The sequence below is a fragment of the Nothoprocta perdicaria genome, unplaced genomic scaffold, assembly GCF_003342845.1.
Source record: "Nothoprocta perdicaria isolate Ctin4 unplaced genomic scaffold, notPer1 scaffold_185, whole genome shotgun sequence".
Taxonomy (NCBI): domain Eukaryota; kingdom Metazoa; phylum Chordata; class Aves; order Tinamiformes; family Tinamidae; genus Nothoprocta; species Nothoprocta perdicaria.
Genome location: NW_020455038.1, coordinates 1,432,127 through 1,446,352, shown reverse-complemented (window position 1 = coordinate 1,446,352; position 14,226 = coordinate 1,432,127). Strand labels below are relative to the sequence as shown.

Below are 14,226 nucleotides of genomic sequence, written 5' to 3'. Positions count from 1 at the left end.
GCAGTGTGCAGTGACAACATGCAATGTGCAGTGACAGTGTGCAATGCACAATGCAATGCACAATGACAATGTGCAACATGCAATGGCAGCGCATGCTGCCAAACAGCAGCCAATGCACCTTAAGAAACGCAGGGAAAACCATCCCAGCTGGATGGCGCAGGGCCTGGCTGCCACGCTGGGACGAGGGCGGGTTGGGGACACTTGGGGACGCCGCTAACGCCACGTGCCTCTTGCAGAGTGGCCGGAGTTCGTGCGCACCTACGCGCCGTGGTGGGCCACGCACACGCTGGACTGGCTGCGCTTCGGGCGCAACGTGCTCGTGGTGCAYTTCGAGGACCTCAAGCGCGACCTGTTCGCGCAGCTGCAGCGCATGGTGGCYCTGCTGGGCGTCGCGGCGCGCGAGGACCGGCTGCTCTGCGTCGAGGGCCAGAAGGACGGCAACTTCAAGCGCTCGGGGCTGCGCAAGCTCGAGTACGACCCCTACACGCCCGAGATGCGCGCCCTCATCGGCGGCTACATCAAGACGGTGGACGCGGCTCTGCGGCTGCGCAACCTCTCCGGGGTGCCGGACGATTACTCGCCGAGGTGACGGGGACACCGGGGACACCACGGAAAGCCTCGGTCTGCCCGGMCTCCACCTGCCTCCCTCCGAGCCGGCTTGCTGCTCTGCACCCACGGGCCGCGCTTGGTTGTGGTGCATCCTCTGCATGAGAGGTGCAGGAGGAGGGAGCGTGTGGGGAGCGTGCACGGCACCTGGGTGCTGCACCAACCTCCCCTGCGTGAGAGGTGCAGGAGGGAGCTCACAGTGAGCATGCACGGCGCCCGCGTGCTGCATCAGCTCCCTGCATGAGAGGTGCAGGAGGGAGCTCACAGTGAGCATGCACGGTGCCCTGGTGCTGCATCAGCTCCCCTGCATGAGAGGTGCAGGAGCAGGGAGCTCATGGCAAGCGTGCACGGCACCCGCCCCGTGCATCAGCTCCGTGGGGCTGCCGTTGGAGCATCCCATGGCGGCTGCTGCTCTCCATCAGGAGCCCGTCCTCCAGGCCGTGCACTCCCCCGTCCCTGCGCCCCGTCCGGTGCCTGTAGCCGCCCCAGGGAGCACTGGGCACACTGGGGCTCAGCAGATGCCTGCAGTTCAGCCTTTGGCCTTGCAAAGCGTGGCTGTAGCCGCCGCACCAGCCCAGCCCACAGCACCCCGGGCTGCGGGGAGCACCCCCGCATGCGCTTTGTGCCGGGCACCAGCCCYGGCCCCGCTCCGGCCGCGGCGCCTCCCCGCGCGCTCCAACCCCGCTCCTACCCCGCATCGTGTCCAGCGGGCAGCGCCGGGAGCAGGAAACCAAAGGATGCTCCGTGCCTGCTCCGCTGCCCCCGGCTTCACCCRTCCCCGTGGATGTCAGTGCAAAAGCCATATGTTGCACGCCGCCTTTCCCAGCGCTTGCTGTTCGAGGATCGGCTTTTCCCTCTGGAACGGGCTAGAGACCCGTGCACCGCCAGGGAATCCCTCAGGATCCTCTTGCTTGTCTGCATTGGAGGGAGAGGAGCAAATGTCCCGGGAAAAGGGGCACTTAAATAAAATATATTTTTCTAGCACAAGCGAGGTAGCGCCGGGGCTCCTGCCCGCGGCTCCGCCGCCTGCCCCACGCAGGGGTGCCCACGGATTTTGTACGGAGCAGCTGGGATGTTTTTAGCTCCCATTGGGCYGGTCCTTGGAGGGGTTCCCGGAGCAGGCGGAGCCCTTCCCGGGRCAGGGAGCCCTGCGCGCTGCGGCGTCCTGGGGCTGCTCCCTCTGCCACGCGGAGCCTCGGGGCGAGCCGGCTATTAAACGCGAGGTTGTTGCTCTCCTGCCTCGGGGTTTATTCCCTTTCTCTCCCTCCATCGCCCTCCCACACGGAGGTTTCCTTCTGCTTTTCCTCTTGCGAGGCCTTTGCAGCAATAAATGCAGAGGCYGCGTGTGCTTTGCACCCCCCGCACTGGCCATAGTCATAAGGAAAAAGGGTTTAATATTGAACAGGCAAACAGYGACGAAGACGAGCTCAAATACTCAAATCCAGAGCAGTCCTTGTAGTGCTGGTTTTACCCAAAGCCGGAGCGCCAGCCCGGGGCAGCCCCGCTCGAGCGCACGCATCCCCGGAGCTGGTCCTGCCTGCACGGCCTCCGTGCTGCTCTTCCAGCCTTCCTCCATCCTCCTCCTCATGTGAGGGGGTACGGAGTGCAGGGCAGAGCAGCCTTCCTCCATCCTCCTCCTCATGTGAGGGCACACAGGGCGCAGGACACAGGGAGCACGGAGGGTCCGGATGCTGCCGGCGCCACCGGCCCCGCTCCCTCCATGGAGCTGCATCCCCTCGGTGACAATCACCCATCTGCCATTAATCCCTGCCTAATCTGCTGGTAATTTCCCTTACAATCCCCACTCCTTTATAATCTCCTAATTTCCCTTATAATCCCCTTCGTGCCCCTGCCGCGCCACCCTCCTATCCCGGCTCCCGGCTCCGTCTCAAACCTGCTCCGCAAACGGTCCCGCCGGGAACAGGGACGGAGGGAGCAGCAGGAGCCTGGGGATCTTCCAAGTGTTCCTGCTCCCTTGGGAGCTGAGACCCCAGCGCTGCCGCCTGTGCCGGGTTTGCAGCAAAGCCCAGGTCCTGGCATTGCACAAGCACCGGGAACAGCCTGGAAAAACAGCCGGGCCTCTATAAAATGGGAGCGATGGGGGCTCGGGGCGAGCGGGGCCGGCGCGGGGCCGCGCTAACGAGGTCATTGTGCTGATGAAGCTACGAGCGGCCGGAGCGATGCTGCAAATCCCGGCGGCTGCCRCGCTCCGGAGCGCTCCGCACGGCTCCGCGTCGGCGCCTGTCCCTGTCCGGCCTCGTTTCCCTGCACCGGGAACCCGTGAATCGCTGAGTGGACGCTTTCGGGGAGCGTGCCGGCTTGGGGTTTTTTTTGCATTTCTGCATTTTGGGCAAATAAACAAGCACGTGGGCTCTGCGGGCGCCAGGGCGGGCGCGCCGGGAGCCTCCGCGCCGCCGCGGGCCGTGTCCCCCGCACCCAATGCGGTCCCACTTGCGAATTATCTCCCAAATCGCCCACGCAGGGAATGGGATGGACCGGCACGTCGGGGAGCTGTGTCCCGCGCGCGGGGCTGGCGGGCGCTGCAGGCACCCGGCGCTGGCACCGGGGCATTTGTGGGCTCCGAGAGCGGAGGAGGCGGCGCGGGCAGGCGGGGGGCTCTGCGGCCGCTCCTCCTCCCGCTCCCCAGGACTGCAGAGGCATTCCCGCTTTTCCCCCGGCTCCTGGGTCTCCTGCAGCCACAGGTTCGTGCTCCTGCGTGCCCCTGGGCAGTGCAGCTCAGCGCGGTGCTTGCGCCTGCGCCGGGGCAGCAAACGTCTCCGGGAGCCGAGGGGTGACCCATCCCATGGGATATGCGCCGGGCGCTGCGTAGATTCTATAGGAACRTCTGGAAATTGTTGCTTGAGTCACTGGGAGAGCCCTTTTGCCATCACAAGCTAAAGCTAAGCACAGTTTGCTTCCTCCAGCAGCTCTCCCCAGCTCCTGCTAYGGGTTCCCACCCGCCTTCCCTTCCCTTCGGGACCATGGCCAGGGTCCCATGGCATCCGGGAGGAGTTCACAGCACCGTCGTCTCCTTCTCCGTCATGGAGGACATCTTGGAGAAGCTCCTGTGCACGATGCTGGAGTGGCCGGTCTCCTCGCTGAGGGCGTTCACTAGCCTGGAGAAGATGGCCACCTTGAACTTCTTGAAGTCCTGGCCCATGAAGACGTAGAGGACGGGGTTCATGCAGCTGTTGGAGGCGGCGAGCGCYGTGGTGATCGGGATGCCGATCTCGAACACGGAGAAGGGCACGCTGTGGGGCTCAGTCTCCAGCAGGTTCAGCAGGTGGTAGGGGCTCCAGCAGAGGAAGAAGGTGACTATGATGGTGACAATGATCTTGAAGGGCTTTTTGGACTTGGCAAGGCGGTTTCGGCGCAGGTTGAGGACGATGGCGACGTAGCAGAAGGTGATGATGGTTATGGGGAGGATGTACCCGGCAAGGAAGCGAGTGATGGTCACCGTTCTGTGTCTTGCCAGTGCCAGGGGCAGGTAAGACCTATTGCTGGAGAGGGAGAAGTTGCTGAAACAAATCACGGAGCTCGAGGCTTGCGCGGTGTCGCGGAAGATGAGCGAAGGGCAGCTCATCACGACGCCGATGGTCCAGATAATCAAGCAAACCAGATACGCGAGGTTGATGGAGCGATGGTTCTGAGACCACACCGGGAAAACCACTGACACGTAGCGATCGAAACTGATGGTGGTGAGCAGGAGGACACTGGTGTACATGTTGAGGATGAGGAGGAAGGAATTGAGCTTGCACATGACCTTCCCAAAGATCCAGTGGTACCTCATGGCAGTGTAAGCGATATTTATGGGCAGGAAGATGTTGAAGAGGAAGTCGGCCACGGCCAGGTTGAGAAACCAGATGGCGTTGACCGACTTCTTCATCTTCAGAGTTATGATTGCGATGACGAGGCCGTTCCCGAGCAAGCCCAGCACGCAGGACACGCTGTAAATGACGACGGAGAGGATCCTGGCGATGTCCTTGCCATCGTGGGCCGGGCTCGTCCTCAAGCTGTCCAGCTCGTCGTAGGTGTAATCTGCGTCGTCGTTGTAGTTGTGGAGGTACTCGGGGTAATCCGAGAAGTTTTGCAGGCCCATGGCTGGAGCGGGTCCGCGCCGCTGGCTCCTGCTGGGAAAACCAACACGGTAACATGTGGATTTCCCAGGTTTTGTGTCTGCTCCGCTCGCGCCGCGGCCGTTCCCACGCCGGAGAGCCGGGATTTGCAGCCCGGGCTGCAACGGCGGCTCCGAACCACAGGACGTGATTCAGAGGCCGKGGTCACGGCCAGGATGTGGCTGCAGCCTCATCCTGCAGAGCGGCTTTATCACCCACCGACCTCCCGGGGGAAAAAAATAATCTCACCTTCAACCTGTGCGGCGGGAGGGTTTTCGTCCCTGCTCCCGATATTCCTGCTGAAGGGCTCTATCYGCCGCTGGAAACCCTGGAGGAGCCAGAGGAGAGGCAGGTTTAGCATCCCAGGCAGCCAGGCGGAGGGAGCCAATCCCTAGGGAAGCACGGATCCAGAGGCTGAGGTTAAGGAGGGGCCTCCTCGGGGCCGGGGTGGGTTTGAGGAGCCCGGGCACCGGCGCTGGGCTGCAGCATCCTYGGCATCCTCAACTCCGCTCCCTGCTTTCCTGGCTGGAGAGCCCTCATTACGACTAATTAAACCCATAAATACGCGCGTGGTGCCGGMGATCCCGCACAGCCCTGTCGCTGATTTAATAGGTGCCTGTCGTGTTTTAAAATTCTAATTGTGCTAATGAGTCTGCGACACTCAGGAGCCCRAATCCAGCAGCCACTTGGAGCCCCTGGTTCAACAGCTCCCTGGACRCCCTTTGCAGGGGTTAAATCCCAGCTGGGGCAATTAGTCGAGCCTAGGCGAGCAGTGATGAGGCGCTTGGGAGCCCAGTGCTCCAGACCCGCTGCAGGATTGGGATGCATCCCAATGTGGTACCCTACCTGCATCCCTGCATCCCTGCCTGGTACCCTACCTGCATCCATGCATCCCTACATGGTACCCTACCTGCATCCCTACGTGGTACCCTACCTGCATCCCAGCATTCCCATGCAGTGCCCTGCCTGCATTTCTGTGTGGGACAGTATCTGCATCCCTGCTTCCCCATGCAGTATCCTACCTGCATCCCTGCTTCCCCATGCAGTATCCTACCCGCACCCCTGCTTCCCAACGCAGCACACTACCCGCATCCCTGCTTCCCYATGCAGTATCCTACCTGCATCCCACCTTCCCCATGYGGGATCCTACCTGCACCCCTGCATCCCCGTGCAGCCGGCCGGCATCGCCCGTGTGAGCCGGGGAAAGGAAAACAGCAGAAAATAACTGGAAAAGGCAGAGCCTTAAAAAGAGGCGGCTGTGCCCAGGGTGGGACGGAATAGCAGCGTGAGTCAGTGTTTGTCTGGGCAGAGCCGCCGCGGCGCGGGGCGCTCGGGCTCGCCTCCAGCCGGCTCGGGAACGCTCTCCGGCGGGAGAAACGGCCGCGGGAGCCGAGCGGGACGGGACGGAGCCGAGCAGGACGGGACGGAGCTGAGCGCCGGGAAGGGGAAGCCTCCGAGCTGCGCTTGCAAAACCAAAGGCTTTTCTTGTAAAGAGCTGCTGAAGTTGCTGAATCGCCTAAAAACGCCCCGAGCTGCCGCTGAGGTGCTGAGAGTTACTTTTTCTCCTGTTCTTTTCTGTTTTATAGCGGTTGCTGCTGATTTTAGGCACTTTGCAGGCAGAGTGAAGGCCAAGAGAGCTCCCTGCCCTCCCTGCAAGCGTCGCAGCTGCGGATGTGCCCGGCCATGGGTGCCACAGGAGGCGACAGCACCGGGGCCGCGCGGCCACCGCTAGCCCAGGTGCTCCGGGTCCAGGGAGCAGCGGAAAAGCCCGGGAAGGGGCAGAAGGAAGCGGTGCAAGGGGAAGGTTTTGGCGCCYGCAGGGATGGTGCGCGCTGAAACGCTGCTTCCCCACGAGCCCCATCCCGGCCATGGGGACATGTGGGGACAGAGACTTGTCCAGTGCCACCAGCTGGAGCCAACCCCGTTGGGAAGCAGAGCCAGAGGAGCAGCCCTGTGTCCCTGCATCCAGCCGCGATCCATGGGGATCGGGGCAGCGGGGCGGGATGCGGCCCCGYGGGACACGTACCTGGCGAGCGGCACCCCCGGGCGCCCCAAAGCCCCGCGCTCCGTCCCGCGGAGCTCTCGCATCCGGCGCGGCCGCGATCCGGCCAACAATGGGAGCGCGGCGCGAGCTCCCGCGCGGCCCCGGCAGGCGCCGGCCGCGGCCCCGGCACGAGGAAGTGCTGCCGGGCAGGATGTGCGGAGGCCGGGGCTGCTCGCGGCCGGCCTTCCTGCGGGGCGGGCATGTGGGGTGCATCCCCCGGGATGCACGTCCTGGGAGATGCACATCCCAGGGGAATGCATATCCCGGGAGATGCACATCCCAGGGGAATGCACATGCTGGGAGATACATGTCCTGGGAGATGCATGTCCTGGGAGATGCATGTCCTGGGAGATGCACATCCCAGGGGAATGCACATGCTTGGAGATGCACATCCAGGAGATGCACATTCCAGGGGAATGCACATCCAGGGAGCTCCACGTCCTGGGAGATATACATCCCAGGTGACGCACACCCAGGAGAATGCACATGCTGGAAGATGCACTTCCTGGGAGATGCACATCCCGGGAGATGCACATCCCAGGGGAATGCAAATCCCAAGAGATGCACATCCCAGAGGGATGCACATGCTGGGAGATGCACATCCCAGGAGATGCCCGTCCTGGTGGACACTCAYGCCGGGCGGATTTGTCGCTCTGGGAGCACCGCGACGCCCTGGCGCCCTGCTCCGTTTCCCGCAGCCGGCTCTGCTCCCGCTGCTCTCCAGGCTCCCGCTCGCCCCCGCGCCGGCGCCTGCCCAGCTCGGTCCTCACGGCCCGGCCRCTTCCGACGCCGCTGGCGCTGGATGCACAGGGAGATGGATAGCAGGCCGGGAGGAAGCGCCTTGTCCTGCCGTCGCCCACGGCTGCACCTTGGGGACGCGGAGGAGGAGGAAGGAGGAGGAGGAAGGAGGACGCTTGCCCGGCTGCTCCCGCTCATGGGAAGCAGGAGCGTGCGAGGAGCCCGGAAACCGCCGCTCGCTGCAGCCACCGGCTCCCAGCTTGGCCAGCGACAGCTGAGGAAACCTGGAGCATCTCCTGGCCCAGCCAAACCCTTCCCAGAGGCAGGGCTGAGCTGCAGGTGCTGGCATTCCTGCGGGAGCTGGGCACATCCCGCCCTGCCGCTGCTCCTGGCGCTCTCACCAGCTCCTTGTGGCTCCCAGCTGTGCCGAGCGGGACCCGYGCTGGGCTCGGATGCCACAGCAATTCCCAGGGGACAGCGAGCGTCCAGGACACGCTGCAGGGCAGGACACCCAGCGGGCCACGGCTGGCAGGGGAAGAKCGGAGCCGAAAAACAGGAATTGGCCCCTCAGGACGTGCCCGGGCTTTGCAAAACGTTGCAAAACCGCCCGCGGGAAAGTTGCTGACGTGCCCGTTCGGCGGGAGCCGCCGGGGAAAGGAGAAGAGGCTCCCGCACGCGCCGGCTTTGCCAACCCGGCCGCGCGTGACTGTCACGCTGGGAAGGGCCCGTCCCCATCCCCTTTCCCAATTTCCATGGGGAAATACCTGCTGCCCGTGCGGTCCCGCTCTGCCCGGCACTGCCCTCACGGTGCCCGGCAGGACGAAGCCGGGATGCCGGCACCCTGGCACGGGAATCAGCCCGGGAGGAAGAGGAGCGGCCGGCGCGGGAGGAAGGCTCGGGGCCGTGCTCATGTCTGGGCCCGCCCGGGGGGACACCCGGGAGCTTTTAAGCCGGCGGGGAGGGGAAGGAGGCGCCCGGCGTCGCTCGGGGTCCCCGGCAGCGCCGCGGCCGGGGGGGACCCACCTTCGCCGCCGCCCCCGGCCGCTTCCAAGGCGCTGACTCACTTCCCTTGCCGAAATCTGGCTCCCAAGCGCTGCTCCTGCTGCTGCCGGGCTCCTCTCCCCTCCCCGGGGCCTTTCTTGCCAGCGGGAGCCAGCAGATGTTGGGAAGCTGCTTCCCCCTCTGCTGCCCTGGCTCACACGGGACCTGCATCCGCCGGCTCCGTTCCCGGCACGCGGAGCGGCTCCGACGGCTGCAGTGCCAAACACTGCTGGTTCGGGCTCCCAAGCCGTGCAGGCAGCAAGGAGAAGGGAAACACCAGGGCAGGGTGGTGGGATGCAGCCCCGGGGCCATYGGATGCAGCCCTGGGGGCAGCAGCAGCTCCGGAGCATCCCGGGATGCGGCGGCGGGGGGGACCCCGGCAGCTGCTGCCGCCTCCTCCCACGCTCCCGGAGGCTGGAATAAGCCAGGGCTTGATGTGGCGGCGAGAGGCTCCCGCTTCCTCCAGCCGGGCCCCGCGGCGGCACCCGCATCCGTCTGCGGAATGGGACAGCATTCCGGAGGCACCCGCAGCGCCCAGCGCCACAGGCCCAGCATTCCCAGGGAAAACCCAGGGATTTGGGGCCCCRGGGGCCACCTTCCCTTTAAGGGCAGGTACGAGGTTGCTGCCCCTCCAACGCGCTCCACGGATTCACGGGCCACAGGCTGTTGTGGCTCCCGGCTTTGCTGTGTGGGGTGGAAACATGGAAATCCTGGGAAGAGGCAAGAGCAGRAGGGTGCTTGGCCGTTCCCAAAGGGAGGGCGCATGGGGCACCCAAAGACACACTGGAGAAAGCACTGCATCCCAAAGCCTTTTCCAGAGGTGCCCACAGGTGCTCCTGGAAAGCAGCTCACTGCAGAGTGCGCTCAGCYGGGAAGGGGAGGGAGAAGGGATGCAGCCCGGCGTGGGAATGGCGCCGTTGCAGCCAGCCCTGGCATTCCCGGGCGGCAGCTCGTGCCGGCTCTCCTGCCACGCGCCTCGCATGGAGCAAAGTTCCCCCAAMGGCTCCGTGACCCCGGCCGGGCTCYGTCCCGYRCTYGGGCTGCAGCACCCGCAGATTCCCCCCTGCAGCTCCCAGCACCTCCGGAACATCCAGGGGGAAAGGAAAGAGCGCAGAGAAACGGAGCGCGGCCGCCAGGATGTCCCTGAGACGGGCGGCCCCGCTGCGGGCGCAGAACAGCTCCAGCCTTGCACAACCCGCGCCTTATAAATAGCAGCCGGGGACGGAAGCCGAGGGCCACGGCCGGGCCCGGAGCCCCGGCGGCTCCCGGCGGCTGGGCCGGAGCAGGGAGGCGGGATCGGTGCCGGGAGAGGCACCGTGAGGGGCTGCGTCCCGCGCCGGCTGCACGGAGACCCTCCGGAGCGCCAGGAGAGCCCGGGTGTCTCCGCATGCTCCGGTGTATCCGCATTTGTCTGCATCTCCATGTCCTGCTGCATTTGGCATCCCCAAATCCCACTGCATCGTCACATCCTGCTGCAGCGGCACCTSCTGCTGCATCACTGTGTGCAGCTGCAGCCCTGCATCCCCCTGCAATTCTGCAGCCCGCTGCAGTGAGCACGCTGCACATCCTTGCATCCYGCTGCATCTCCTCATCCCGCTGCATCTCCACGTCCTGCCACGTCTCCATGTCCTCTGCTGCAGAGCAGGGACGCCCTGCCCCAAACCCAGCGCCGTTTCCCCACGGGCCGSCCCCATCCTTGCAGCACAGCAGGGCTGGGACACGGGGATGCATCGGTTCCACACGGGTGCAGGGACAAGGAGCAGCTCTGGGAGCTGCATCCCCATGGATGGATCCTGGTCTGGGACAGGCGCTGAGTGACACCTGCGCCTCCAAGTGTCATCACGTGTGACCTCCACGCTGCAGCCCTGCTCCCTTCCCTGCTCCCTTCCCTGCTCCCTTCCCTGCTCCCTTCCCTGCTTGATTCCCTTCTCACTTCCCGGCTTGCTTTTGCACCTCATGCACACCTGTGGTCTTGGGGAGCTCTTCTTCTTTGTCAAAATGTGGCTAAACCGGCAAAGAAAACTTAAAAATGGTTGGCAGGAAGAAAATAAGATTTCCCCTATAAATTCCCATGCAGGTATGGGTACATACCAGGCAAGCRCCCCAGGCTGGCGCCTCTCCTCTCTCCCCACGACGTTTTTAACCCCTGGCTGGTGCACGGACCAGCGGGAGCAGCGGGAAGGACCTGCCCAATATCCCAGGCTCGGGGATCCGCAGGGCTCGGCTCGGCGGCCGGCGTGGGCTGGGGACACGAATGCCTTAAAACTTCCTTTTTTTTAAAAAAAAAAAAGCCACATTCTTTTCAATTCTCCCCAAATGCCTCTATGACACAAGTGGAGCTAAACTAACAACACAAGCTGCACGGGTCAAGCTGTTCACAGGAAGAGCCAGTGCCCGTGTCCAAGAACAAAGCGCTTGGTCCCGCTCGCCATGGATCCGGGGGGAAAAGCGGCCGCTTCTCCTTCCCAGGCGCGGAGCAGCTGCCGCTCGGGGGCGGCTCCGCACGGCGGCTCCGGCCGCCCGAGCGCGGCCCTGGGAGCGGAGCCGGGGGAGACGCCGGAATTCTTTCCTGGTGCGGAGCCAAGGGCTGAGGGCTCCGCGCGCCGCTGCTCCGGGTGCGYGGGAGCCGCGGGAAACCTGCGCCCTGCCGGGAGGTGGGAGCTGCTGCCTCCCGACCCTCCCCATCCCTGTCCCCATCCCTATCCTCATCCCTGTTCTGGCAGCTCAGCCCTCTCCATATTCCCATCCCTGTSCCTGTTATCTTRGTCCTATCCCATCCCTGTCCCCATCCTCGTCCCTGTCCCCATCCCTGTTCCCATCCCTGTTCTGGCAGCTCAGCCCTTTCCYTGTTCCCATCCCTGTCCCTGTTATCTTAGTCCTATCCTGTCCCCCATTCCTGGCCCCGTCCCTGTTCTGACAGCTCAGCCCTTTCTTTCCCTGTCCCCATCCCTGTCCCGTGTCCATGTCCCAGCAACTCAGTCCTCTCCGTGTCCCCATCCCTGTCCCTGTTATCTTATCCTATCCCTGTTATCTTATCCTATCCCATGCTGTCGTCTCCATTCCTGTCCCATCAGCTCAGTCCTGTCCCCATCTCCATCCCTGTCGGCTCAGCCCTATCCACATCCGTGTCCCAGCAACTCAGCCCTCTCCGTGTCCCCATCCCTGTCCCTATCCCCGTCAGCTTAATCCTATCCTCATCCCTGTCCCTGTCTCCATCCTCGTCTGACCACTCAGCCCTGTCCGTGTCCCCATCCCTGTCCCCATCCTTGTCAGCAGAGCCCTATCCCATCCCCATCCCTGTCTCCGCATGCACTGGTACTAGGAGTAGCCCCAGTTCCCGGGTCACTCYGTGGGAACAAGGTCAGGATTTTCCACCTTGGCAGACGCTGCCTTCGTGCCGCCTCCTCCTCCTCTCCGGTGGCTCAAGCCCAGCTCAGAGCCGCCCGTTCCGCTCCCTTCACGGGCAGCTGTGCCCGGCCCGGGCAGCCAGACGCCGTGCCCACATGGAAGCGCAGACACTCACACGGATATTTGTGCAACCGCCTTGCAAAAACAGCAGCCTTCCTCTGGCACAGAGGCGTCCCATGGGAACGCRCCGTGTTCCCAAGGCACCGGGCAGAGCTGCCGGGAGGACGAGGGGCTCCCAATGTCCCCAAGTCATCAAGAAACCCCTTTCCTCTGCAGGAAGGGGCGAGCTCCCCGCGAGCACTGCTGCTCCGGGTCTCATTTTTGGCCCCATTTTTCGGAGCAGTGGGTGGCCGCCAGCGCCCTGCTGGAAAAGAGCAAAGGAATGTTTTCTTTCCCGACACCGTGCCAGCGGGGAGGCTATTTTGGGAGCGCCTGTCCCTGCCGCCTCCTGGCTCCGTCAGTGCATCCAGCCCCACGCCCCACAGGCACCGGGATGCTGCTGACCCGGGAATGCTGCCGCCCTGGGAATGCTGCTGCCCCGGGAATGCCGCGGCTCCTCTCCATCCTTCCCAGCGCAGCATCCCGCACCGCACCCGCTTCCAACACAAACTCATCATGCCCATTTTTAAAATGTTTGCTTCCCTAGAATATCCAAAGAAGGATTAATGAGTGCTGTGGATGGCAGCTGGATCCAGGATTTGCCTTGGGAAGCCAGCGGACCGGAGCCCCAAAGGGCAGCGGGGCTGGGGCTCGAAGCCGACGGCGTGGGAGCTTTAACCTAAGGAATCCATGAGGTTTCTTTGGAGCCCGATCCAGCCCGTGGGGAACGCCGGAGCAGCCGGTCCCCTTCCCTTCGGATGGCCGTGGTACATCCCGTTCCGCAGGAGGGAGGTGTTGGCTACGGCGCTTACGCGGTTTGCAACCGGTCACGGCATCTGGAAACCGCCCCATTCCCAAAAAAACATCCTTGCCTTTAGCAACAGGAGGGGGGGGAAGGAGCGGGCGTTCCCCACAACTTCCCGCGCTCCCTCCTCATCACCAGCTGCGCTGGGATGGAGACGGAGCTGGCTGGGGAAGTAAAGGGAACGCTGCTATTCCCTGGATTGGAGGGAGGAACTGTGAGCGGCTCTTCCCAGATTTTCAGCAAAGATGATTTGAGCTTTTGGCAGCTTCTTTCCTTCAAAACCTCACTGTCTTGCTTCCTGAGAAAGTGCAAACACTCRTAACAACCGGCGCCTTCTAGCAACACTCCCAAGAAAACACGGATTGCAAATCCCGAGTCTCTGCAGCTGCGGGCGCTGCTGCAGCCAGGCCAGGCTGTCCTGGCGCGACCTGCTCCCAGCAGCGGGAGCCAGAGGATTAACGCAGTCCAAGGAATGCGTGGGCTTTCCGAGGCCGGGCTCCGCGTGACGCACGGGGAAGCGGCGCCGCCGCTGACGCCCCTCGGGCGGCTCCGCTCCGGCCACCCGGCCAGGGCGGGTTGGATTGGGGTGGCACCCGGACACCCCTGTCYGGATGCACCGCCCCAGCCTGCTCGCGCATCGCCATTCCGTCTTCCATAAAGCTGGAGTGATGGGGAGAAGCAGGAGCTTCCGCTCGGGAATTGCGGCCACATCTGCAGCAGGTCCAGGAGCACTGCAGGGATGCACAGTGGGAATGCCGAGCAGGGATGCTGCGGGGCCGGGATGCTCCCCTTGCCGGGACACCGTGTCCCTGCTAATTCTATCCCCAYGGTGACTATTACTAACACATCACTATTCCTCGGAATCCTGCACCCTGCCCGGCCCAAGCTGCACGACGCCCCGATCCGCCCTGCCGCACGATTCCTGGTTTGGCACCGGGACACCAGCGCAAAGCCCTTCCCGAGACCCACTGCCTGTTCCATTCAAGCCGTGCCCAAACAAATGTTTCCCGATACGAGGTTTGCAGTCAAAATAGGGTCTATCAGGKGGAAAAATCACCATTTTCTGCTTGACAGGGATGAATTATTTGCAATAATTCAGGAGAGCTGGGAACCACCCCTGGTGGGAACCACCCGTGGGCTGTTTGCRCCCGGATAACCGGGAGCAGGAACGGCAGGGCTGGCACGGCAGCACAGGGATGAGACGGGGTGGGCAGCAGGCTGCAAGAGGGGCTCCCCGAGGAGGATCCGGGCGGAATTCCCTTGGGGTTGGTCCTAACTAATTGCAGTGCCGCCAGGTGAAAGGGCTRTAAATTATCCATATGGAGAGCTTTGCCATACGTGGATATCGTGGGCACTTTTTCCCTTGATCA

At 63.7% G+C, this 14,226-nt stretch overlaps 2 protein-coding genes across 3 annotated transcripts in view; one reads left to right on the top strand and one right to left on the bottom strand.

Moving 5' to 3' along the window:
* WSCD2 (WSC domain containing 2) overlaps window positions 1-1,092 on the top strand; it is a 7,314-nt gene extending 6,222 nt beyond the window's left edge. Inside the window, exon 8 of the mRNA XM_026036728.1 lies at window positions 237-1,092. Within this exon, the coding sequence (XP_025892513.1) occupies window positions 237-589 (353 nt within the window). The 3' untranslated portion in view covers window positions 590-1,092. The remainder of the gene's footprint in view (window positions 1-236) is intronic.
* Window positions 1,093-3,613: 2,521 nt separating this feature from the next.
* CMKLR1 (chemerin chemokine-like receptor 1) lies at window positions 3,614-5,041 on the bottom strand. 2 transcript variants are annotated; one of them, XM_026036722.1, is made up of 2 exons: window positions 4,971-5,041; window positions 3,614-4,736 (listed from the first exon to the last, which is right to left on the bottom strand). In XM_026036722.1, exon 2 carries the CDS (start codon window positions 4,703-4,705, stop codon window positions 3,620-3,622), a length of 1,086 nt encoding a protein of 361 aa, XP_025892507.1. In that variant the 5' UTR covers window positions 4,706-4,736; window positions 4,971-5,041; the 3' UTR covers window positions 3,614-3,619. The 2 variants fall into 2 exon arrangements, with proteins under 2 accessions (XP_025892507.1, XP_025892508.1); XM_026036723.1 differs by having other exon boundaries at window positions 3,614-4,733.
* Between the last annotated feature and the right edge of the window lie 9,185 nt (window positions 5,042-14,226).